Genomic DNA, 26,917 nt, shown 5'->3' on the forward strand with positions numbered 1-26,917 from the left:
TCCGGAATCTCCCGGCAACCTGGCGTGCTCTGACGCCTGAAGCCAGCCCCTGGCCTCGCGTGCTCCGGCCTGGTTCCCTCGCGGCCTCGCGCTTGTGTTTCCCGGCCTCATGGCTGGGCTGACCTTGTTTGTGAGCCGCCTTCCTCCCTCGGCCCGCAGTGAGCAGCTAGAGGAGCTGTTCAGTCAGGTGGGGCCGGTGAAGCAGTGCTTCGTGGTGACTGAGAAAGGTAGGGGGCGGGGTGGTCGAAGACAGGGCCGGGGTTTCTGGGAGAGGGGCGGGGGCGAGGACGTCGTCCCAGACCCCGGCGTGCTGTCAGTCTTGACCCGCCCCCAAAAGAAAGGTCTGGGAATTCTCTTCCAAACCGACTCTGCCCTAGATGAGGCCCTAGGAGCCCGTTTCTGAAAAGCAAAGCATTCCCTTAAGTGCATATACAGCGCTGACCGTTTATTTTCCACACTCATAGACAAGATCTTCTGTGGAACAAGGAAAATCACCAACTTTTAATACAACATCGGTAAGGCCTATTGAGAGCCAGCCGATTGCCAGGTACAGTGCTGAGTTCCACACGTGTCATCTCATTTAATTTTCTCAACAGTCTTGTTGGGTGAGGAGTCAGCCCCATTCTACAGACGAGGAATCTGGGGCTTCGGAAAATTCGGTACCTTTAGCTTAAATTTGTACAGCTAGTAAGTAGCAGACGCAGAATTTGATCACCGGAGCTCTTAACCGTCATGTTATTCATTTACTCAGTTATTCAGTAAATATTTATTGAATGCCTACTGTGTGCCAGGCACTGCTGTATTCCTGTAGGTCGTGAGGCTACAGCAGTATCCTCAAAAGCAAACCAAAAGCTTGCTCTTATATATGTCTTCGAGATGAGGAAGACAGCTGATAGACAAATAAGCAAAATATATGGTGATAATGGTGGTACATGGTAAGGAGACGGAGAAGTCGGGGAGGACAGGGAGTCTGTGTGTGTGTGTGTGTTTGTGTGTGTTGGGGGGGAGGGGTGTAGAGGAGTGTCTGTTGCAGGTAGAGTCACCGGGGAAGGCCTGGTGGAGGGGAGAGTGCGCGTGTTTCTCAGTGAGAGGAGCAGGATACTGAAAGCTGAAGGATACCGAAGAGGATGGTGCTTCGTGTATTGGAGGAAGAGCAAGGAGACCAGGGTGATGTGAGTGAAGTGAGTGGAGGGAAGAGAATTAGGAGATGACATGTAGGGTACCAGATGATGTCGGACCTTGTAGGCTATTGCAAGGACTTGCGCTTTTACTCCGTGGTGGGAAATTACTGGTTTTGAGCAGGGGGGCCGCAAGTATGAGCTGGCTTACGTTCTGAAAGGTTCTCTCAGGCTGCTGTGTTGAGAATAGGCTGTTGGAGAATAGGACCAAAGCAGGGAGACCAGTTAGTAGGCTCTTGCAGTAATTTAGGTGTGAGACCAGGATGGTAGCCGTGGAGTCCGTAAAAAGTGATTGGAATATGGGTATTTTTGAAGTCAAGCCGAGAGGACTTGCTGATGAATCAGATGTAGGAATATGAGAAAAAGAGGAGTCAAGTCTGACTCCAAGGTTTTTGGCGTGAGCCACGGGAGATATTTACTGACTTGTAGAATACTGCTGTGTGCTTCACATGCTGTTTGCTGCTCATCCCTTCAGTGAGGGAGGGTTGGCATGTATTAGAACGAGGATGAATTGGAAGGGTTTTAGTTTTAGAAGCATTCCTTCCTCTTACTTGGACTTCAAAGGACACTTGAGATAGGCACCCGATGTTACCCAGAACAAACGTTTAGTTCCCTTCTAAGTCGTCAGGCTGTCTCTCTAGGTGGCTGGTTGCCTTTTTGCTTTTCAGCAGAACAATTGGTGGGAACCGGCATCTTGTGCCCCCCCCCCACCCCTCCATGGTATGCTAGTATGTGAGTAGGCAGGCTAGCAGTGTGCTAACAACCACTCCATCCTTAGCTTCTGTTTTGTCAGTAACAGATTGTTGACATGGCTTTGATTGCTCTATGAGCCACACTACCTGCCTAGTTCTTTGTCATTTTAAGTATAGGTGTCGCTGAATGAAAGAATGAGAGGGCTATAGAGCAGTGTTTCTTAAAAGTGCAGATCATTATCCGATAGTGGGTCTTGACTAGAATTTTTAAATGAACTAGAAGGCGTATATTGATATGTGGTAAAGCATAAGTATTCATAAAACTGTTCCATTTTGTATTAAGAATATGTATATGGACTGGGTTCCACAATGAGTTACGTTCATTACTGTGGGTTGTCAAAACAATTTGAGAAACGCTGCAGTGCCAGATGGCTGTGTTTCAGGGAAGCACAGACCACTGAATAGGAATTCTTTGAGACCTCAGAATATAGGCTGCGTGTAACCTTACCTTCTACCTTGTGTATATGGTCTAAAGCTTTAAAGAAAGCTTTTATTCCCTGATTAAGAAACTGTACACTTCTCTGTGCAGACAGCCTAGATGTATTGCAAAGAGTGTGGCATCTAGTGGGATGAGAGGGAGGGAGTGAGGGATGAAGTCTTACTCAGACTTGGGAACGCCACTAGAGGTTAACGCTCTAAGATGGGAATAATGTCACAGGATTGTCGTGAGGATTCAAGTAAATATGCGAGTGCTTTGTGCAGACATTAAACAGTTCATGGCATTTGTTGTGAATACATGCTTTTATTTCAGTGCAGAATTTCTTCATGTTTCAGCTGCTTTGTTTTTGGTTGTATTGATCAGAAAAGATCTGATTTTTCTTTGTTTTATTTTCTGAAAGGTGAGTGGGCAGGCCCTTGTGAGAAAGCGCGCCCTGAGAAAAGAAACTGGTCTCCAGATCACAGTATGCTCTCCTAGTGCCAGGTGTCGGCTTTAAGCAGTTTCGGTGGATCAGTGTCCTGTGTTTGAGGGCTTGTACCCTGAAGCAGGTTCGAGTGTAGTTGAAAAAGAAGCAGAGCATGTGAGCTGTGTCTCTTCTTTGGGTAGCACTTGGTCTTTTTCCTCTTTGAAATTGTACTAAACAAAAATGTTAAATCAAAAAAAGCATACCAAAAAGGGCAAAGGCGGGTTAGTTTTTATTTTGCAGCTCTTCATCTGGTTGGTCCTAGTATTCTCTGTGCCCTTTATATTGGTGGAGAAAAATACTGGTAGTAGTACCTACAGGCTCCCGAAGCATTATATATTGTTTGCTGTTCTTTGGTCAGGGCCTCAGGCATCATTACTGATCTGCTGTGAGGAGCTGCATTATTACATGTAATTTTTGAAGCTACCATACTGTCTTTCCTACCATCTCTGGTGATTCCTTCTCTTTGATTTGAGGGGGCATAATGGATATCATGGATCTTCCATAATCTTGAAGTTATCAACAGTGAGGACACCAAATCAGCTTCTAACAATTTCTGAGCAAAGTGTGGAAGGGTCACTAATGCTAACCTTGTTTCTATCCCTCCTGAGGACTCTGGAAAGCTGATGATAGACGGCCTGACAGTACATCTGCTAGCTTAGGGCTTTGAGAATTTACTGGTTTAGGGCTCTTGGCTCACGGTTGTCTCTGTGCCCCCTTACTGTGCAGGGAGTAAGGCATGTCGAGGCTTTGGCTATGTCACCTTTTCTATGCTGCAAGATGTACAGCGGGCCCTCAAGGAGATTACCACCTTCGAAGGCTGCAAGATCAACGTGACTGTTGCCAAGAAAAAATTGAGGAACAAGTCCAAGGAAAAGGGGGGAAGTGGTGAGTTTCTAGGAACCGAAGAGAGTTTTCTCCCAGGGTGAAGAGGAGGTGGAGTGGTGGGGTGGGGGTGGAGGGGCTTCTAAACTGAAAGCTTCTCGAGTTTCCTTTCGACATCCGAAATCATCCATTGTATTTTCTCATTCATTTCAGTCTTTTGTTTACTTCTAAGTCCGGGAAATCTGGTGGTCCTGGGTGTTGTCATACTGAACCCTGTGGTAAATGCCATCTGTTGCGAGTAGCTTTTTCCCCGTGATATGCTGCGTGGTTTGGGAGCACAGACTTATTCCATTGCCTCTTATTTTTTAGAAAATTCAGAGTCCCCAAAGAAGGAGCAGAGGCCTACGAAAGCCAAAGTGGCAGATAAGAAAGCCAGATTAATTATTCGGAATCTGAGCTTTAAGGTACGTGACAGAGCACACTAACTGCCTGTGCTGAAGGCTGTTGGTGCGCATGGGTGGGTCTCTTCACCAGGAAGGTAACTTGGACGTAATGCCTCTGGGAACGAACCCTGGCCTTGCTGAATTCAGAAAATGGGCTTGTGTACAAGAACTTATTAAGACAATAAGGGAAGATGCCGTCCTGAGAAAGGGAGGGAAGGAAAAGCTCTATAGTGTCTGTCCTTTTTACCTCTTAGATACAAAGCAAGAGGTCTTCTTTTCAGAAATGTTTGATGTCCTAGTCTCAAAAGTAAAAAAGTAGTAAAAATATTCAAGCTTTTCCTAGTGAACTAATTTAACAATTGATGTTTCATGTTTATTTGCTGTGATAACATTAATACCTCTTTTTCTGTCTTTACTTTTGCCTTCAGTGTTCAGAAGATGACTTGCAGACAGTATTTGCTCAATATGGGGCTGTCCTGGAAGTAAACATCCCTAGGAAGCCAGGTACTAGCAAACCTTCACTTGGTGTGGCTCAGATTAATAGTATTTCACATAACGGTCTTTTTACGTCTCCCCCTCGCACTAAGCACTATTAGAAAGCGAGGTTCGTGTCATACTCTTTGTTAGTCCCCGATGATGTGATACATGTGAAGTGTCAGGCACAGTGCTTGATCAAAACTCATGTGATAGTGTTTATTCCCCTGATGGTATTTTTCCCCCTTCTTCCACCTTCCTCCTCACTCTGGTTCAAGCTGTTGTTTCTCAGTCTGGTTGTGTAGGACACAGCTCCCTGGCCAATGCTGGAACAGTGGTACCTCGGTTTTCAAACATAATCGGTTCCGGAAGACCGTTTGAGTTCTGAAACGTTCGAAAACTGAGGCACAGTTTCCCCATAGAAAGTAATGCAAAATGGATTAATCCGTCCGGACCTTTAAAATCAACCCCTAAAACTGCAAATTTAGCATGAATTTTACTATCTAATACTATAGATCCATAAAATTTACGGCGTTCGTAAACTGAAATGTTCGTCAATGGAGACGTTCGAAACTGAGGTACCGCTGTATTATGAGTCCGCTGAGGCAGTCAGTGGCTGGTCGACAGTCAGCCGCTCACAGTAGCTCATGGCAGTTCTCGCCGGCTGCCGGCCACTCATGCTAGCCACCGGCCGCTCATGGCAGCGCACGGTAGCCCATGGCAGCACACAGCAGCCCATGCCAACCTCTGGCCGTTCACGGCAGCACACAGCAGCCCAGCTCCAAGGAGAGCTGTTGTTCACAATCTTAGCTGTAGAGGGCGCAGCTCACTGGCCCATGTGGGAATCGAACTGGTGATTGGGAGCAGGATGCTCCAACCACCTGAGCCACCAGGCTGGCCTTAATGGTATTTTTAGTTAGATCAGAACTCGTTTTAGAAGATAAGTTATGGTTTGAGAAAATGCTCTCCCCCAAGCCCAAGTCTGGTATATTCAGCAGTCGGACATAAGCTATGGGCAAAGGGCTGGCTGTTTGGCAGGATCTGGCCATCTTGACAGCCTGGGTTGCTATAATTTCCTTCTACTGTCTGTTGGCTCCCCACCTGCTGCTTCTAATGTCTTTGTACATTTGCACACAGATGGAAAGATGCGTGGTTTTGCTTTTGTTCAGTTCAAAAACCTACTAGAAGCAGGAAAAGCCCTCAAAAGCATGAACATGAAGGAGATAAAGGGTAAGTGTTCTCTACCCACACCAGTGACCCAGATATTTCTGGTGTTTGGGTGAATTGGCACAGTAACCCACTTGCTACATTTTCAAAAGGTGTTTGAATTGTTGAGAGACTCATTGCTAAACAGAAGCTGTTTTGGTGAACTATTTCTAATACTTGATCTTAGGGTTAAATTTGAAAGAACCCAAGTCATTATTCTCTTTTCTTTCTTTGGTGATGATTGTCCTTTGCAATCCCTAATGAAAAAATGTTCCTAAAATAATCACGGATAGAGGCAGGTTGCTATCTAGGGGATGTGGGATTTGTAGGTTTTCCTTTTGGTTGTGAACATTAGTCAGCATCCGTGGGCTAGTAAACTGACTGTGAGACTGCTCCGGGTATTGATTCACCAGGTGCTAAAGGAGGGATTGGCTTAGAGACTTCCTAACTTCTGGGTACGTTGCCAGTTATCCCGGAATGCCTGTTTTGCCTCCCGCTAGTCTAACTGGAAACTTGTTGGTCTAACAGGAAACATGTTCTATTTTTTAAAACTCTATCTTATCCCAGGTGTATTGGCTGTGTAGTAAAGGCAAAATTTCTGTTCATTGATCAAAAAAAAAAAAAAAGTGGCGGGGGAAGGATTAAAAAGAATAGGCAGCTACCAGGAATTTTATTTTAGGGCCAACATTCTCTGAATTGGCAGTTTCTTTGTCTCCTTTGGTTGCTTGCTGTGTTTGGTGAATAAGTCATTTACGAGAGCTAGGAATGTTAAAAAGAGGAAGGGCTTTCTGACGTCACTTTTCTGTCTGACAGGGCGGACAGTGGCTGTGGATTGGGCTGTGGCAAAGGATAAATATAAGAATACACAGTCTGCCTCTGCCCCAGGTAAGACGTGGTGCTGTTGGCTAGGAGGGGTTGTATGTCCTGGGGTGAGTGTGGAAACAACTCTGTGATAAAAGGAACCAACCTTCCTGTCAGTTAGATACTGGACTGGAGGGACCAAAAACATAAGATTACCCAAAACGCTGAATTCCTGCTGGCTCAGAAACCCAGAGCTGCTTGTCAATTCATAGTGTACCATCTGGTGATCTGGTCCCAAAACATAGGATCTCCTGAGACTAAGCCCTCTCCTGGTTGTGGAGGTACGTGAGGAGTGGGCCTGCGTTCACTGTCCCCTCTACCTGCTGGCCTTTCCCAGCTTTTCATAGTAAGAAGTGATGGAACATTAAGAATAGGGAAACTTAAAACTTGAGTTTGATTTAGAAAACCATTGGCTTTTAAGCTACCAGATGCTCAGAGAACAGAACTCACCAACATTAAAGTTCATGGCCAAGCTTCAGAGTGAGCGTTGTGCTGGCCGTGGTGCATGATGGTAGCGATTTGTGGAGGCTCGGTGGTTCCTTCCTCATTCTGAGCCAGATTAACCTGCAGGCCTCTGATGAAGGGGGCGGACTCCAAGGGGATCTCAGTGATGAGGGGCTTTTGTTAGTGTTTGTGTTTTGTTTTTCTCCCTTACACTTTTTCCTATTTATATATAGTAAGAAAAATATATGAGATTCTGTGAAAACAAATGAACTAGGAACTTGAGGGTAGTGGTTAGTCTTGTTAAAGTAACCTTGTTTTAGATACTGAATTAATTCCTAACTTTTTTTACCTTCCTGTTTAGGTGAGGAGAGGAAACCTGAACCTAAACGTCAGAAATTAGGTAAAGAGAACGTCAGGAAAGAAGAGGATGTGGGAGAGGAAGAGGAGGAGGAAGAAGAGGAGGAGGAGGAGGAGGAGGAGGAGGATGGTGATGATGGTGATGATGAAGAGGAGGATGAGAAGAAAGAAGCAAAGGGGACCAAGCCTGTGCAAATTCAGAAGAGGTAAGCAGTTCAGCTTGTTCTGAGACATCAGAGGAAGATTCAGGATTGTCTCTGGGGGAGAATCAATCCCTGCCCTCATCACTGTAGAGCTGACACGTGTCATGAAATTGGAGAGACCCCTCTGTCAGCCCAGACCCTTAGTTCTGACCTTGCCATTGCAGAGCAGTCAAGAGGGCCGCATCCGCCGAAAGCAGTGACGAGGATCGTTCCGATGAGGACAGCGACCTGGAGGAAAGAGAGAGTGTTGGAGAGGAACCGACTCCGAGCGACAGCGACCCCGACGAGCACGAGGAGGAAGGTTTGCCTGGGACCTTCACATTAGATTAGTTACCGAGAGCTGCCATCAGTGCAGCGCAGGCCCCTTTAACGAGGACCCTACGGTGTCCTGTCCCTTTTATGTTTAAATGCTGAAAACGAAAACTTCATGTTCCCTCTAACGGCTTTTTGCTTTTGTTTTTTTAAATGAGTTTGGAATGTGTTTGAGGGTTAAGATTCATCGGGGACTTAAGACCTAGCTTAATGCTCAGGCTCTGCCTCTTGATTATCCACGTTGAATGAATTACTGGATAAACAGGATATTACATCTTACACCACGGTGGATTTTAAACAGCTCTTTTGAGGTGGGATAAGGGACCTCTTGGGGGATATTGTAAAATGGTAGCCAAACACTATTGCTCCCTTTATCAAGAATGTTGGGGCAAACTCAATGCTTTCATTGAGGGGAGCAGGTCATTACAGAATGAGTAATGGTCAGTACCTGAGCCTTTAGTTTGTCTAGATGGAAGTTTTTATTTACTCATCAAATCACTCCCTTCTGCTTCCTTTTCTGTTAGTCTGGCATGTTGGTTTGACCATACAAGAAATCTGAGGAAATAAGCGTCTTCCTTGAGAAGAGAATGATAGACACCGTAGAATCAAAGAAACGTTTATACTGAAGGGACTATAAAATCTTACGTTCTACAGCCAGATTCAGCTGTCTCTTACCTTTCTTTCACTTGAAAAAATTACAGGACTAATACATGTTAATAAGAGAACATTAATGAAAAATACTGTGCAGGAGAGTATAATATAGAAAACAGAAGTTCCTCACCAATCCCCCAGCATTCCCTCAAAGTAACCACTGTTGTTTCCTTTGTATGCTTCCAGAAAGCTCCTGTGTATAAACATACATGTCTAGTCTTAAAAGCAAATAGTGAGTCTTTCTTATATCTAGATCCTCAGCCACTTAGGGCCCTTCCCAGAGACAACAAGTGTTACATGTTTCTGGTGTATGTAAGATAATTAATACCTGTATAAGTAAAAATACACACGTATAATATAGTGTATATTTGTGTGTGAATGTATGTGCTTCTTTTTCTTCTCAAATATTCTACATGTTTTATGTTTCCAAAAAGTTTACACTGTCATAACAGTACATGGAAATCTCTTTTTTCCCCTACACCATGACTATGTTGGATTTCATCTATCTTTGTTTTTTTTTGCCAAGCTGTTGGTGAAAAATAGTACCTCATTTCTTATGCTATGTTTTTCTTTTAATTATGAGTGAGTTTGAGCATCTTTTTATACATTTATTTCCATATCCTTTATTCATTTTTAACTGGATTTTCGTTATGGGTTTATGCAAGATCTTTATACTCGTATAGTATTTAAGAAGTTAGCCCTTTGTTACATACCTTGCATTAGTATTTTTCAGTTTGTTGTTTTTCTTTTTGCTTTAGATGTACAAGTCTCAAAGAAAAAGAAGAGGAAATTACCCTCAGATGTGAATGAAGGGAAAACTGTTTTTATTAGGTATGCCTTTTTATCTCGAGGACTACTCTATTTCTGTTGCCTTCATAGGTTTCTCTTCCTTCCCTCCCTCCTTTCCTTCCTCCCTTCCTCTTTCTTCTTCTTTTTCACACTAATTCTGTTAGCTAAGCCAGAAAGTTAGATGCTTCTAAGACCATTAGCACATCTGGCCCTAGGAACATACCAAGCAGTGAAAAATGTAGGAGAATCAAAACTCTCCACAAAGGTAAATAACACGGTTCTTCATATCTTGACATCATTTGGATTTCATTCTTTGTAATTGGGGTGGCATTGTTTGGAACGAATCAGTTCTTCAACTATTAGAAACATGTTGCTTTCTGGCCTTTGTTTTAATGGGAGTGCTGGGGACAAGTGACCCCACTTGTCCCAATTTCTGTCTTCTTGCCCAACTTATTTGCTGAAGTGGTGTCCAGAATAAAGTAAGGCATCCCCCTCTGTTTCTAGGAAAACTGAGAGAGGGAGTCAGATGGAGAGAGGTTTTCCTTTATGCTGCCATTGCTTTTTTCGTCCTACTGACTGCAATAGAATGACATTTTCAGAAGGTCGGGATGTCATCAGCACGCCTCAAACATGCCTTCTCGTCCTTTCTGAAGTACCAATTTGCAGGGCCATTTGAGTCTTATCTTGGAGATGTGTATTTTATCCTCTTGTACAATCTTTTAAGATTGTTTTTGTTATATAAGTAATTTATGTTTACTGTAGGAAATAAATGTGCAAAAAGACACACAAAAAAAATTAACCTTAATCGCTACTCAGAGAACACCCACACATGTGCCCACATCGTCATAAATATTTACCAAGATGAATTTAGCCTATACATGCTGTGCTGTAACCCATTTTCTTCCTTTACTGCATGGGTCTCCATAATTTTTTTACTGTGTTACATAGAATTGCTGTATAAATAATTTTGTATTCATAGAGGATTCTAACAGGAGGGAAGAAGCCTGTGACCTCAGTACCAAGGGTACCACTTCTTATACATCTTTTCAATTAATAAAAAACTTAGGAAGGTAAAGGGTTGGGAGAAAGAAAACTATGTACATGATGAGGCAAATTAGCAGAAACAATGTAGCTAGGATGTGTCTTATTGCAGAACTTTTTTTTTTTTTTATTTCAGTTACTCCATGAGATAGAATCATTCATAGAAGTTAACTGAGTATAAGAGAAGTAAAATTGTAGATATTTATTTGGCACTGTTTTTCTTACACCTGGAAGGCTGTGCATAGCTGGGGATGTAAGGAACCTTTACACCATGTTGAGATTCAGTAGAACAAAACCTCCTTCTGACATTTTTTAATCTCATCAAGAGAGTGGTCATGAGCAAGGGAACCACTTCCGTTGGTGTCTGACTCACTCACCCTGTACCGGAACACGGGGTCTCACTTTTGTCATTGACCTTTCTTGTAACCTGATTGTCTTCCACAGAAACCTGTCCTTTGACTCAGAGGAAGAAGACCTTGGGGAACTCCTTCAGCAATTTGGAGATCTTAAATATGTCCGTGTTGTCTTGCATCCAGACACAGAACATTCTAAAGGTATTTGCTGTCAGCTGGTCAGGCCCTGAAAGAATTGGGACCAGTGCCATGGGCACTGACTAGGTTACGTGAGAACATAATGTGTGCCGTTCGGAGGGGTCCACAGTCCATCCAGCTGAGGTTTCTGTGGTTCGCAGAAGTGCCAAAAGCGTTCTGAGGTTGTCTTCTATGATGTCAAACTGAGTATCTTTCATGGTGCTGCCAGCCATCATTTTGTCTAAGCTTTTAAGCCCTTGCTTATTTAGTTTAGGGTAATGAATTCCATTTGTTGTTCTTTGAATTTCAAATGTGATAGCATCTCCTGGGTATTCATCATTACACATTGCTTGAAATTACTGAAACCTTTTTCAGTTAAACCTTTTTCAGTTACGTTTGTTGGGGGGGGGGGGGGAAGCTGACAGAAACTTTGTTGCAGTGGCGACAAGCAGAAAAAACTATGTAACAGCAGTGCTGCCTTAGGTTTGTTTTTTTTTCCCTAAAGCTCTTTTTTTGAGTTTCAAGGGTTGACTACTCCTCCTTCTAGTATACTGCTGTTAGATAAGCATCTTTTCAACCTGTTCATAGTCTTTTGATTTCATCAATTGCAGTTCTCCGAAAGCAGTGAATTCTTAATTCATTCTTATTCTTGATTCCTTTGAGACCTACCAAAAGTTATGAACCCTATCCTCAGAAAAATGCCGCTTCTGAGGGTTTGTGGACCCCCTGGAGCCTATCTGTGGATTAACAACCTCCATTCTAAACCTCCTTATTTTCCAAACCGATGAGACCTGATCATTTCTGGGTTTTACTCAGCTAAAAAAGATGTACATAAGGCAGTATGATGGAAAGAAAACTGAACTGCTTCCTGGAGATTAGGGATCTAATCCCAGCTAAGCCATAGACCAGCTGAGTGATTTTGCACAAATCATTTAACCACTGTGAGCTTCAGTTTCTTATCTGCAAAATGAGTGAGTTCAACTAGAGTAATCACTTAAGGTGCCTTAAGCTCTGATATTCAATTATACTTCTTGGACCTTCTCCATTTCCAGTATGTTTTTCTAAAAATAGGCAACTAGAATTGCATAGAATATTCCAAGTACAGTAGGATATTGCTTTACTTTGATGATATCTTTTGCCCCTTTTTGATTGCGTGGTGTATTGGGTTGATATTTTCAGAAAGTACTCTACAGTTGACTTGCTTCAGTCTCTTTCTTGGTCTGTTAATGTTAGTTGAGAGTTAATGAGCTTGATAAGCATAGGTTTCGTCACTTTTTTTTAAAAAAATATTTTTATAGTGAAAAGTCACAATTTTTCTATTGAGTGCCATACATTATGCTTTGACTCACTGTTTCTTCTGAGCTAATCAGCAAAGGGGGTGAGGAGGCCAGAGCCCAAAATGTGGAATGCTTCATGAATTTGCATGTCATCCGTGCACAGGGGGTCGTGCTGATCTTTTCTACATCATTCCAATTTTAGTATATGTGCTGCTGAAGCGAGGACCGTTAGTTTTTCTTAATGCGTGTCTTTCCCGAGCTCATAGTAAATTTTCCTGGCACTTTTTCTCACTATTCAATCACACAACTATGACCTCCTCTTCCAGTTTATCCCTGTCACATGCCATTTCACTGCCTGGAAGAGCTAAATATTATCTGCAGACTTTTAGGGAAGCGTTAAGACTGAACCTAGTACTGACCCTGGAAATTACAATGATAAATTTCTTACCCATTCAGAGAGAAGTACCCATTTTCTTCATATTGGACAAATAGGCTAATCTGCCTATAAGAAACTTTCTACATATTGTTTATTTCTTCTTGTTTGTTTCTTCATATTGAGTGTCTATTAATGCAGAACACTGGTAGGTGCTAGGGCTATAGAAACAGCCAAGAAATATGGCCCTTGTTCCTGCGGCATTCAGTCTTTTGGGGGCGATGCCACCTGGCCAGTGCTATCATAGAGACGTGAGTGGAGGACCGGCAGGGTGGGGCACTCCGCGCTGCCTGGGAGAGGCAGGAAAGACCTCACTAGATGGTGACCCTCGGGTTGGCCTGCTACGTGTGTCCTTTCAGTTACTCTGCTGCCATTCGTTCTTGGAGGGGACAAAAGATCAGGGCCCCAGTAGCTCTAGGGAATATAGTGTTGTTTTCGTATATGAGGGAATATTTAAAGTTTAAAGGAATACTAACAAAATCTGAAACATCTTTTTTGGGGCTTTACTATAAGTGAACTTTTTCCTTTGCTTATAAAACCTGCTTTTTATCAATAGCAGAAATTAGGGTGGGTTGATTGACCCTGCATCTAACCAGTGAAAGATGTGCCTGCGGAGATTCTGGAGCATGAGTTACGAATTGAGCTGTGGCTTTCCTGTTTACTACTATATTCACGGGAGCGAGGCCAGGCCCTTTTCCTCTAAGAGGCACATCTGTCCTTATCAAATGCCTCCCAAGTAACAGCGATGACAGTGAGAGCTATAATTAATTTCAGGGTTAAGTGGTTGCTGCCTCATTTTTTAAATCCTCTAATAGGCTATGCAGTAAGAGATGCTGAATTAAATATTAGACTGGAATTTCTCTAACATTTCTTGTGGGTGTTTCTTGTTAAGGAGTGAGATTGTAAGACTCAAGTTCTAAGAAACATTGGAAAAGATGAAGGAAGTAATAAAATGTCATTGTGTGAGCAGCTGTGCCACCTTCTCTCTCTTTGAACCTTCAGTACCTGGCATAGTGCCTGTTGTCTCAGAGCATTCAGCAAAGGATGCTACTACCCCTTCCACGTTGTGCCAGGCTGCCACCATGTGCATTGTTGTTTTTGGCTTCCTGGTGGGCAGGAGAGTTTAGGATCTCACTTAATTTTGTCTCTTCATGCAGGTTGTGCATTTGCTCAGTTCATGACTCAAGAAGCAGCTCAGAAATGCCTTGAAGCTGCTTCTCTAGAAACTGAGGTAAGGAAGACATTTCCTTTTCCCTGTAACTTAAGACAATAGTGGCCCTGAGGGGCAACATCTGGTGTTTATGCAAAGCTTCGTTATTATTGTTCTTATTGTCAATAATGGAATAATAGAGCTAACATTTATTGAGCACTTAGTGTGTGATAGGCAGTAAGCTTGACATGCGTTACCTTATCTAATCTTTACAATAGTCCTACAGGGGTATGCAAGGTAAGTACAATTATTTTCCCTATTTGATAGATGAGAAAATAGCTATAATAATGCATATGATATTTATTGATCGCTATCTGTATGTTGGCCTCTATCCTAGGCTGATGACGTGAAAGACTGGGGCAGGAAGGGACTAAGGCCAGCTGTGAAGTGGGTAAACGTCTGAGAGAGAAAGTGTGTGGCGATGGAGAATTCTTCTGTGTATTCTATAACCAACTATAAATTGTTTTGAGATAGTTATCTTGTATTGCCATGGTCTGTTAAATTTTCTTGAGTAGCGTTAACACTGCCATTTCATTAGCTTTCTTTAGAATATTAAAAAATTGCCTGTTAACAGATCATTTTCTTCAATTTGGGCCTAATCAAACTACCATAAAATAAATTACTTCTTGCTGACCGCCTTAAGTACACACATGGCCTTTTGCACAGCTATATTAAATACTGTTAGCTGGGCTAAAACATCTTGAGGTTGGTTCCATAGCTTCATCAGGGTCTGCTGTTTCCCTTTACTTGGTGTTCTTGTCGGGTACTTAGTTGTTCCTTGTTATGCATTTTAAGAGCAGGTTGCAATCTGTTGCAGGGTGGTGGGCTTAAACTGGATGGCCGGCAGCTCAAGGTGGACTTGGCTGTGACCCGTGACGAGGCTGCCAAGCTCCGGACAAAGACAGTGAAGAAGCCAACCGGAACCCGGAACCTGTATCTGGCCCGAGAAGGCTGTGCGTTGTGGACGGGAGACGTGAACCAGGCCTCTGAGTAGCTGGCCCTGTGCTGTGACAGTGACCCAGCAATGCTATGTTTGGGGGCATGTTTCACATTAAGAACCCAAATGTCCTCTTTAGCAATGTTATATTATTATTCCATTTTAGCAGATGTGGCATTCTGTTAGGAAACCTTCACCCAGTTTGTAGATGAACCAGCCCTGTTCTCTTTTCTGCCTGCTTGTCTTTAGACCTTGTCTTCAGAGGATTGGCAGGGCAAAGGTGGGGGGAAACTCAAATTACCTTTGCTTCTTGTAGTCATTTCTCATAAGGGTTTTTCTGAAGGAGTGAAAATTATGACTAAAATTATTCTTTTGGATCATTCATGGATTTCAAATGTGCACAGAGTACCTTTCCCTTAATGCCAGAAAGATAATCAGAAATTAGCTCTAATTGAAAAAAAAGAATCCCTTTCTCTGGGTCATACAGTATTTGTCAGGCCACCTGCTGGACGGCTGCACAGCCTGGACTAGTCACGTTGGGCCATTAGCCCACTAGGTGTCTACATGGCGATGTGGCTCTTTTCACCACTTAGTAAGGGCCCCCAAGTACATGCGGCGCAGCGAAATTCCAAGGGCAAGTTACAGGGGGAGCATTTTTGCAGCCTAAATGCCTAAAATGTCCTTCTTTTCAGAACTTCCTCTAGGCCTGTCCATCTGAGTTTGGACATGTGCATGAAGCTTCTTTGAGGGGCGGGAAGCAGAAGAGGAACAAAATAACAAAATGTTCGGCGTGTTAGTCCTTGAGAGCGGTTCTGAGCTGACAACTTAGCCCTGTAGCCCATTTCTGGACCTGCCCAAAAGCCCTGTAGCCCATTTCTGGACCTGCCCTCTGTGTCCTGGCCAGCGTAGTCCTCTGGGCCCTGTACAAAAACTTGCATCATTCAAATCACATTCCTCTTGTTGCTCAGTGAAAATTCCCTTGCTGATGTCTTGGCCTTTTTCCCTCTTTCTGCAGTGATTCGTGCTGGGACGAAGGCAGCAGAGGGTGTGAGCGCTGCTGACATGGCCAAACGAGAACGGGTAAGGAGGTTAGGCTCCAGCCTTCGGGTCCTGCACAACTTATTATAAATCAATAAATTATAGTTAGTGAAGGCTAGAGGTCCTCATCAAAGACCCAAGTATGGGTGACAGGCCCTACTTACACGGTTATTAGAGAGAAAAGAAGCACACAGGTGAAATAGCAAATAACCCCACATTATCCATAATGTGTCAGCATGTATGCCATTATAAGAACTGGATCTGATTTATTTTCCTAATGCTCAGCAGTAAATGTTTGCTGATAGTATGCTTGAGGTTCATGCATAGACACAGGGAGGCTGGCGCTGTGTATAATGAACTGTCCATATAAACGCAGAATAACGTAAGAAAGTTCAGCATGGGCTGGAGTTCGTAGGGAAGGCGGTAAGTGTGGGTCTTGGACGGAATAGTTAAGATGTCCATTTTGGGGAGGAGGGTAATATCTCCAGATCATAAAATTATTTTAGGAAAACTCGGTATTGTGGGAATTTCCACTGCTAACTGACACCATTAAATTCCTTTGCTGCTCCGTAATGTTAGTTCCCAGTAATTTTTACTTTTGCCCAAATAGCTTACTTTCAAAAAGCGAAGCCAGCCTAGGATGGTAAAGATGCATAACCATTAAAGAATTAGCTGTGGAAGCTGAATGCAGAAGATGATGGATGCAGAGGGGAATATAACGACAGTGAGAGGCCATGTGTGTTTTCTCTGTGTGGTTTCTGTCGACACTACCATTCCCAGCCCTTTTTTTTTTGGTAGTAAGCACCTGGTATTTGGGCGGCACTATGTGCCTTTTTCTGGTCACAGTGCAATAGTGACATATTTAATTTTTCAGTTTGAATGAATTTTTCTAGCAAAAAGCTCACTAGGTTACGTGCATTATAATTCATAGCAAGTACAGCTTTTCCTGGGAGAAAAATCAGACTGTTGAACTTCGGCATGATAGCCTCTTCAAATTTCCCTTTACTATTCATTTCCAGAGTATCTGTTTGTTTTGTGGGGTTTTTTTTGTTTTCATTTTTTTTTGGTGCCTTTGCCAAATAAGGAGCAGCAGGAATGAGAAGACTTGATGAAAGAAAAATTGTAATTGAAAACTTCTTTCTACTAACCTAATTTTAAAAGCAAGTCAGGAGAAGATCATCTTTTCACTTTAGAGACAGGCTGCCCCTGGACCAGCGTCTTTAGAAACAATTCGTTTCTGTGCTCATAGCATTCCTTTGCCTCAAGGTGGCAGAGTAGAGACGTTCTCTCAAGTAGTCTTTAAATAAATCCCATTTTCTTTTGGAAGGACAGTTAGATTGAGTGGGTGGGTAGATCAAGGCTGGGCATAGATGTTGACTACAGTGTTACGGTTTGCTCCACGTCGAGTTTTGAGCTCAAGATTTCATGTGTGTTTCCTCCTCTCAGCCTTGTGTACTGCTGAGAGATTGGTATTCTATTCTGATCTACAGTTCCACTTTGTAGGTGGAAAACGAGGCTTAAAAAGCTTCATGTAACTTCTGCAGTTAGGGATGGATTTCTAATTCAGTCTCACTCCACTCATGACCATACCACCTACCCACCATCTTGCCTCCTTGCACCTTTTTCCCTGTGCTGGGCATCCTAAGGCTGCAGGCTGGGTGATTTCCCTGCTTTCTGTATGTGTGGTGATTGGATCGGGTCATGGTTCGCTCCTTTTGGAAAACTCTCTTTAAAGGGTGGATGGTATTGTTAACAATTTGTTCTTTCAGTTTGAGTTACTAAAGCATCAGAAACTGAAGGACCAGAATATCTTTGTCTCCCGGACCCGGCTGTGCCTGCACAATCTCCCCAAGGCCGTGGATGACAAACAGCTCCGAAAGCTGCTGCTGAATGCCACAAGAGGGGAGCAGGGGGTGCACATCAAGGAGGTGAGAGTCGGCCCTGCCCGCTCAGAGCACTGCTGTTGGTCCTGGTCAGACCGAGCATGCGTTTTCAGGCTGTGGTGCCAGCAGACTGACACATTTTCTTTCGGACACATGGTCTACAGACAGGGCTGCATTTGGCAGTTTTCATGGTTTTTTCCTCTTCTAAGAACTGCCTTTCACATCTGACCAAATTACAGCAGAATGTGAGGAAGTCAGGGCCCCGTGAATGACTTCAGCGAGCATTTGTTGGGTGCCTGCTGTGTGCTCAGCATTAGAGCAGGTGCTGTAAGGTTCATTTTCTTGCAGAGAAGTAATCTGTGTACTTTGCTCTTTCAAAGAGCATTTTACTACCCTTTGGGCTCTTCGCCTATGGGAAGAGTCCTCAGTGCCCTACAGGGAGTACAGGGGGCCACACAGGCCTGCAGCAACTTAGGTAGGTAAACACTGGAGTCACCAAAGACTTGGTCAGACTGTGTGAGAACAGAAGCCTCTCCTGTGCCCCCACGGTGCCTTTGCGCCATCATAGCACTTACTGGTACACTGTCCTGGGATTGTCTGTCTGTCATTTCTTTGAGCAGACTGAGCTCTTTGAGGGTAGGCGTTGTCCGTTCCCAGTCCTGGCATTGTACCTGGCACGGAGTACTCTCTTGATCAGTATTTAGTAGAAAGGAACATAACTGTTATTGAGAATCTGCTTTGTTCTGTTTCATCACCCCACACATCTCCTCATCCCCGAAAGCCTCACCAAAATGTATGGTATTGGTAGTGGGGGAATTACATGAGAGAACGTGAGCAGATCAGCACATGTCTGACACCGCTCTTGGTAAAACTGTTCAGTGTTACTAGCATAGGGGTCAGTTCTGTAATTTCTCCTCAACATCCACAATACTTAATGAATGTCTGCACATTTAAAGCTTGTCATGATTTAGAGGAATTTATGTGTTTTACAATATTTGCATTATATTTAATTTTCTCCTTAATTCTTTTATATGTGTAAGTATAGTGTCTCAGCAAGATAGTAAGCTTCTTGACTCCAGGAACCTCATTTTATGCTTTTCTTGATATCCCTGCGGTACAGAGCACAGTTCTAAGCAGAGAGTAGATAGTGGACATATACCAAATTCAGCATCCCAGTATCCTGAATACCTATACCTCTCCATTAAATGAGAACTGCAGCATCTAAAAGTAATAGCATGTGAGTGAGTAGTTATCCCCAAATTCCCTACTGTACCTCGGTGCCCCAGGATGCTCTTACATCCAGCTTAAGGAATTAGGGGAAAATCACATCAGAGAGGATCTGAGCTCCAAGCAAAGACAGCTGAAGCTTCTTCCTGTATTTCTGAGATGTTGGGCGGGCTCTTCCCCATGCCTGAGATGTTTTTCTTATCTAAAGCCATCAAGCCTTCTTCCTTGCCTTCCTCAGTAATTTCCTTTCTGAGTGGTTTCTTTAGTGAGAGATCCATGGCAGCACTGCATCCTCAGTGATAACTTAATATCCACCTTCAAGTACCACCGACCTCTCAACTTGTGCACATTGTCAGCAGTTAACTATTATAATTTTTCCTTGAGAAGTTGATACATGCTTATTCGTAGATCTGTGTTGATATCTATAAACTCTTAGAAAGCAAGAAAATATCTATTTAATTTGTTTTGTGCTCTCAATAATTGTACTCCGAGAAGACCGACGTTCATAAGTGTTATTTGTGATGGTCATGCTATCGATGAAGAGTCTGTCCCCATCCCGTGATTTCTTACTGAATCTTTGAAGCTTCCTCACCCTGTAATTCCTGATTCTTAGTCTTGCTCTCATAGTGTAGGGTGATGCGAGACCTGAGAGGCATTCACGGGAAAATGAAGGGGCAGTCCCTGGGCTACGCCTTTGCCGAGTTCCAGGAGCACGAGCATGCCCTGGCAGCCCTACGCCACATCAACAACAATCCGGAAATCTTTGGGCCTCAGAAGGTGAGCCTCATCCTGTGGGGAGAGCTGCTCCCCTGAGGGCTGTTTGCAGAAACCGTTCCTCCCTCTCCTTCACGTCCAGTGCCCTCCGACATTCGAGCAATGGGAAAGAGTAGCAAGTGGGTGGAGGCAGAGAGCAGTGATTCAGGTGGTACGATGGAAGGAACTCTACATTGGATAGACCGCTTGCAGAACTGCCCCCTCCCTTTAAGTAGAGCAAGTGAGCTGCCAGCTCTGAATTGCAAAACAAGGGCATTGGAGGCTGGGGGGCAGCTCAGCTCGTTGCACGCAGGTTAAGAACTCTAATGAATTACATTCTGCCTCCTGACACAGAGACCAATAGTGGAGTTCTCCTTGGAAGATCGAAGGAAACTTAAGATAAAGGAACTGAGGATCCAGCGCAGCCAGGTACAAAACTGAAGTGTTTTTTCTGTTTTTGTTGTTTTCTTTTAATTGTGGTGCATAACATATAACATAAACTTACTATGTTTAAGTGTACAGTTCAGTTAAAACACGTGTTAAAGGCCATGTTTAAGCTTCTGTGTGGTTCAGTTTGCGGCTCTGCTCTCTTAGCAGGTTCTTTGTTACCCTTTCCTCTTAGTCTCCTAGAACTGTCCAGGCCACCTTCTCTGCTTGCGTGTCTGGTTGTACCTCCTCAGAAGGGAAAGGAAGGAGAGAGGAGAAGCAGACTGATAGTACCAGTCACGTCTGTACAGTGCTTGCCAATGACACAGGACCAAAGGGAATGGCCAGGACTGAAGTTGTGCAGTCCCCGTAGATTTGCGCTGTCTCTTCCGTAATTCTTTTTTCTTCTTAGATGGCTCCAGAAGTGTGATGCCTGATGCTTTTAGTACTGGTTTTAGTCTAGTGTGGTGTAGAGGAAAGAAGGGGGACTTTGGGGATAGGAATACTGGTGTTCAAACCGAGCCTCTGCCGCTTTCTGAGTCTCTTGGCAAGTTGCTACCTGTCAGCTTCAGTTTCGAGTTTGTAACATGGGGTTAGCAGCATCTGCCTCACATGGTTGATGAAGGTGAAATGAGATAATGCCCGTCAGTTGTCCGCATAAACATCAGCACACAGTCAGCATTCATTCTCTTGTCATCTTCCCCCGGGGCATACAGGACCAGGTTATTCTTGAAACCGTAACTCTGACAGCTCTCATCGCTGTTACATCTTAACTTGCATGTATACCACACCTTTGCAATCGCTGTGGTGGACACCACGAGCATGACCAATAGAGCAGGTTCAGTGGTTAATACAGTGGACCTGGGTTGGAAAACCTGGGATCTGGTTATTGTTCAAGGCAACTTTGTTATTCTGGGTGTAGAATTATTTACTGCCATGAGCCATTTATTGCTTCAGGAGTTGATTCTGAAGCTACAGAGAAAGTCAGATGGCTTTATTTGTTGTCTGCACTTATGTACACACTGCTTTCTCTGTCAAAGTGCTCCTTTCACCTGACTCGGTTTCCATATTCAGATCAAATGTGCTTCCTCAAGTAGCATTTTCCCGTCTCTCAAAAGAAATAAGACCTCATTACTTGTACCTTCATGAACTTACTTAAACTCTTCTTTAGTTTTTTATTTTTGTATGTGACTCTTATCTCCACTGGGCTGTGAATCCTGAAAGGCAGACACTGTTCTTCCCAGCTGTACCCTTACCACTTAGAAGCAGAGACTGACACATAACAGGCATGTGATAGATCAGTGTGCCTATCTAGATTTTTAAGGTGAAAAGGACAAAATAACTACATTAATTTCGTGTGTATCTTCTTTTTCTTTTTCCCCTTCAGTTCAACATAAATATGTACCATCCGTTATACCTTCTTTCGCACAGCATCTTGCCTTCACTTCATTTATTCCTGTTGTGATGCTCTTCCTTTCTTTATGTAGATTCGAATTTCTGACCTAGGTCATTTCCTTCTCTGAAAAAATACATTTAGTATTTCGTGCAAGGCATGTCTACTGATGACATTTTCTTTAATGTTTTGTTTGAGAAAAATCTTTCTTTCCCCTTCACTTTTGAAAGATAATTGCACTGCATACAGAATCCTAGGTTGGTGATTTACCCTCCCAAAAAACTTTAAATATTTCCTCTATAGAGAATCCAATATAATCATCTTTGTTCCTCTGTAGGTAAGGGACTCCCCTCCCCTCTGGCTTCTTTCAAGAATTTTTCTTTCTCTTTGATTTCTGCAGTTTGATATATACCTAGGTATAGATTTTTAGGTATTTATCTTGTTTGTTATTCGTTGAGCTCTCTGGGTCTGGGGTTTACTGCCTGTCATTCATTTTGGAAACTTCTCAGCCTTTATTACTTCAAATACTTTTTTTTTTTTTTAAAGATTTTATTGGGGACGGGGAACAGAACTTTATTGGGGAACAGTGTGTACATCCAGGACTTTTTTCCAAGTGAAGTTGTTGTCCCTTCAATCTTAGTTGTGGATGGTGCCATTCAGCTTCAAGTTCTTGTCCTTTCAGTCTTAGTTGTGGAGGGCGCAGCTCAGCTCCAGGTCCAATTGCCATTGCTAGTTGTAGGGGGCGCAGCCCACCATCCCTTGCGGGAGTCGAACAGGCAGCCTTGTGGTTGAGAGGACGCGCTCCAACCAACGGAGCCATCCAGGAGCTCAGTGGCAGCTCAGCTCAAGGTGCTGTGTTCAATCTTAGTTGCAGGGGGTGCAGCCCACCATCCCTTGCGGGGCTCGAGGAGTTGAACCGGCAACCTTGTGGTTGAGAGCCCACTGGCCCATGTGGGAATCAAACCAGCAGCCTTTTGAGTTAGGAGCACTGAGCTCCAGCTACCTGAGCCACCAGGCTGGCCGGCCCACTTCAAATATTTCTTGTTTCTTTCTTTCTTCTCTTTCTGGTATTTCCATTACACATTTGTTAGGCCTTTGATTGTCCCATGCTACTCGCCTTTTTTCTTCCCTACTGGCTTTCAAGTGTTGGGAGTGCATGTATTTTCCCCGTTTCTGCATATAGGAAGGGAAATGGTTATTCTGTGCCCCCTATTTTGTAATTATCTGTTACTATATCAGGGCCTGTGGACTACTTGTATTGACTTTCCTGTGGTCGCTAACTTTTTGGGGAAAGAATTCCCCTTTTTTCACCAAGCTCACATAAGGCTTCTTCTCTTCTGCTGAGTGTTTCCAGCACATAAACCTCATCCAGAAACCAGATGGTACTCTCTTGTTTTATGCAGCAAAAAATGAAATCCAAGTCTGTAACTGGTGAGCCCCAGCAGGAGCAGCCAGAGCTTGGAAAAGACCAGCAGCGGAAAGCAGCTCAAACCCACACGCAGGAGCGAAACAAGGCTCCCCTAGAGCAGAAGGGGAAGGCGGGCTCTGTCACATGGACAGGATTCCAGACCAAGGCCGAAGTGGAGCAGGTGGAGCTGCCTGATGGGAAGAAGAGAAGAAAGATTCTGGCTCTCCCCTCACACCGAGGCCCCAAAATTAGGTGAGATATGGGATGGCAGCACAGAGCAGTGGGTGGCTTATCGAGCGTTGCATTCTGCGTAGCTCTTTTCCTCTGTGCCTTTTGTTTGGATAAAAGGGATGCTTAGTGCTGTGCCAGTCCCACATTTTAAGGGTGAAAGCACAAGCAGAGATGTCATTCCTGGACTACGAGGGGGCCGGGACAGGACTGGCATAGGGGCTTGGAGGAGCCTTCCAGGGCTGGCTTTCATGTCATTCTTCTCCTCTTCTGAGATGGTTCTGTCAGCAGAGGCCCAGCTACTTAACGTTCCCCGATAGTTTCTGTTTTGGGCAATCGATTAGTGCTATAAACAAAAGTCGATCTTAAAAAAAAATTGTTAAATAAATGAAGGTTTTTGGGATTCTCTTGAGGTTTTCAGCCCAAATGAAAAACAAATACACAAATGTTGAGCCTTAGGACATTCTGTTGCAGTATCCCTTTTTAGAATGACTTATTATGGGCTTAGAAAAAGCCAGTATAACAAAAGGCGTTTTATCTTCCCAGCTGAGAGAACCTCAGGGGTGCCAATTAGAGGAAGAACTCAGGGTCACACTTGACCATATTGTTTCAGGTTGCGGGACAAAGGCAAAGTGAAGTCTCTCCCTCCCAAAAAACCAAAGCCCCAGATAAACCAGCGGAAGCAAGAGAAGCAGAAATTGTTTTCCCAGCAGGTGAGTCTGTGGGGCAGGGAGCTTTGGTGTGACAGGCTCCACTGGGGCCGGCATTGCCTTTTGTGCTTGGATGAGTTGACAGACAGAGAGAGCTTCAAGATTGCAGTTACAAGCAGGACTGCAGCTTTTCAGAGGATGTTGAGGTACACAGTCCTAAAAGGGGGGCGAATAGGAAAATACACCTTCACATACTGGTTACATGCTTCGATAATTGTCTTCTTTTACCTATCCCCTACACAGGATATGAAAGCACACTCTGCTTCACATGTAAATATACCTCATGTGGAAATGAGGTAGATTGCTCAGAAAAATACCCCAGAATGCACCTTCAGCTGATCAGGCCTTACACACACACACACAAACACACACTGCCATCGTCACCTCTAATGCAATTAATAAGAAGCCCTTAATATCATTTAATACACAGCCTATATTAAAATGTACCCACCTGCCTCAAAAATGTGTATTTTTTATAGTTGGTTAGCGTGAATCAGGGTGCAAATCAAGTCCACGAGTTACATTTGGTTTTTATCTCTTAAACCTTTTTCCCTACAGCATCCAGTCTTCCTCGCCAGCCCCTTTTTTCCATGTTGTTAATTTGTTGGAGAAACCAGGTCATTAGTTTTTTAGAAAGTATTACATTTCGAGTTTAGCTGCTCGCTTCCCTGTGGTGTCATTTTACTTGGCTCCTGGAACACCCCGTGTTCCTGTACCTTGGTCAGATTTACAGACTTGGTGAGGTTCAAGTTCAGTTTGCTTGGCAGAAGTATTTCATAGGTGAAGCTGTGTGCTTTCTGTTGCATCGCATCATAAGGCACAAAGTGTCCGGCTGTCCCGATTTTGGTGATGTTCTGATTCATCAGTAGGTGGAGGGATTGTCTGCCCTTATCTTACTATTTGTAAAGTCCCCCATCACCCTGTCACCTGATGGTTTTAGCACCCACTGATGGTTGTTTTCTGGATCCGTTTTTTCAATATTGGTTGCAGAATGGTGACTTCCTAATTTTATCAATTTTTTGCATTTTTAATAGAATTCTAGAAAAAAGAATCTTCCCTTTTCAACTGTTTGGTTTCTATGAATACCATTTATATAGGAAAGGCAGGATGAATGCTTGACTTTTTTTCTCTTTATCAATTTCCAGAATAGTGAGTTGGTGCCCTATCAACCTACTGTGGTGACCAATGAGATATTTTTAGTATCATGAATTTTTGAGTTTTTATATACTTGATGAATTTCCATCAAATGCAGTCATTATTTTTGTCCCATTTTAGGTCCGCAGCAGCCCCTTCAGGCTGACACTCCCAAGTCCTTTATTAGTGTCTTTGCTTTCTAGTACAACCAGATGTCCCAGCTTAGTTTGTATATTTCTCCCCTGGTCCTGGCATTAGCCATTTTTCCAAGGAGCCCTAGTTCGTTTTAGGAAAAAATGGTAGTCCCCAGGTTTTGAACATTTGAGCTCAAGCTTTCTTTTCCCCTTCCTGAGTCCCTTTCTTTTAAGGGTATCAGAAGTGTTAGTTTCCCGTCATACTCAAGAAATCTGTGTGTCTGGGAAGTGTCCGGCCTATGTCACACTGTCCTGCAGAGCTCTGTCTCTGAGATCTCAGCAGCAGTGCTCTTGGTGAGGAAAAGGTTATGTGAGAACCTCCAGACTCTGGCTAACTCATCTGTGAGGTGATTCAAGGGAGCACTTGGGAGAGGCCTCGGAAACACATGAACAGTGTTTTAGGGGGCCCTTCTCGTATGCATTCCTAGTCTGATTTCTTACTAGCGGATGATTCTTTTTGGGGTTTTCTCTCTAAGGCTCACTCTCTAGAAGTCCCCCTCTCACGGTGAACAAGCTCTCTGTACCTACTTATCTTCTCTCTTGGATGGCTGTAAGGTAAGGTGATATTGAATGCTTGAAATTATCTTATGTTTCGTTACCTTTCATTTGTAGGTACCTAAGAAAAAAACTAAGGGAAATAGGACAGAAATTCGCTTCAACCAGCTAGTTGAACAATATAAGCAGAAATTATTGGGACCTTCGAAAGGAGCACCTCTTGCAAAGAGGAGCAAGTGGTTTGACAGTTGATGCCCGCAGACTGGATTGGAAGGTGGATTGTGTGCTTCTTGGTAAAGTACCCAGGTTCTTCCGCACTCCTACCCCCAGTGTCATTTACTGAGGGAAAGAAACCTGCGGAGGGCACGGCCACTTTGTTGATGGGCTCCCTGGGCTGTGCACATCTGAGCTTTGATCCCTCCCGGGTGTGTTCACCACAATGAGAAACATCAGAAAAACATCGCGATGCTTCTTATACGTTGTCCAGATTATTGTGCGGAGATGTGTCTAATTATTACCCATTTTAATTCTTTGTTTCTCAAATGGAAACAATTATAAAATGCATTCTTGAGTATTGAATTTTTAAGATGTATATTTTGTTGTGTCTTGTCTAAGTATGATATTTTGTGGCTTTTTGAATAAAAAACTATTTCTAATATATGTGAATCCTTTACTATTTATGAACATTTTTGACATCACTAACTCTAATTCAGTTACAGTCCTATATACTGCAGGAATTGATTAAGAAAGAGCAGAGAAAAATGATTTCCAACCTAATCTCTGAATGTGGGAGAAACTTGGAAAGTAATTGAGGGTAGTGGGGGTTAGCAGAGAGCAACACCAGATAATTATTTGCCAAACGAGTGGGTTATTGTTGGTTGACAAGAAATTGATTTGCAGTGACCCACAGACCCCAGCCTGGCTGGGGAGAACCTGCATTTCTCTCACCGAGCACCCCCGCTGAGGACAGAGAGGCAGGGGGTGGCGGGGAGGCAGTGAGCATGAGGCCTAGGCCTAGCCTGACCTGCCTTTACCTAACGCTGGCCTTGAACCAGACACAGACTCCCTGGACCTCAGGTTCCTCATATGTAGGATAAGGCCTGGAGAGTTTTCCCTGCAGATCTTTTGCTTATCACTTAGCTCTCCACTGAGCTGTCACCACCTCCTGGAGTGACTAAAATAGGTCTTTCCTTCCCCTCCCTT

The 26,917-nt window shown here is 43.6% G+C and overlaps 1 protein-coding gene and 1 non-coding gene across 2 annotated transcripts; one reads left to right on the forward strand and one right to left on the reverse strand.

Annotated features, from left to right (window-relative positions):
• On the forward strand, window positions 1-26,374 carry RBM28 (RNA binding motif protein 28). The gene is made up of 19 exons (XM_033099201.1): window positions 1-227; window positions 3,562-3,720; window positions 4,027-4,121; window positions 4,529-4,604; window positions 5,712-5,804; window positions 6,594-6,665; window positions 7,447-7,648; window positions 7,810-7,946; window positions 9,367-9,439; window positions 10,883-10,992; window positions 13,836-13,909; window positions 14,706-14,841; window positions 15,841-15,905; window positions 17,633-17,791; window positions 19,601-19,750; window positions 20,081-20,155; window positions 22,949-23,205; window positions 23,795-23,894; window positions 25,832-26,374. Exons 1-19 carry the CDS (start codon window positions 110-112, stop codon window positions 25,964-25,966), a joined length of 2,286 nt encoding a protein of 761 aa, XP_032955092.1. The 5' UTR covers window positions 1-109; the 3' UTR covers window positions 25,967-26,374.
• LOC117018360 (U6 spliceosomal RNA) lies at window positions 12,364-12,471 on the reverse strand. Its single transcript, XR_004422220.1, has one exon. It is a non-coding gene; the product is annotated as a U6 spliceosomal RNA (small nuclear RNA).
• Window positions 26,375-26,917: the final 543 nt, after the last annotated feature.

Source organism: Rhinolophus ferrumequinum, chromosome 26 (genome assembly GCF_004115265.2).
Source record: "Rhinolophus ferrumequinum isolate MPI-CBG mRhiFer1 chromosome 26, mRhiFer1_v1.p, whole genome shotgun sequence".
Classification (NCBI taxonomy): Eukaryota; Metazoa; Chordata; class Mammalia; order Chiroptera; family Rhinolophidae; genus Rhinolophus; species Rhinolophus ferrumequinum.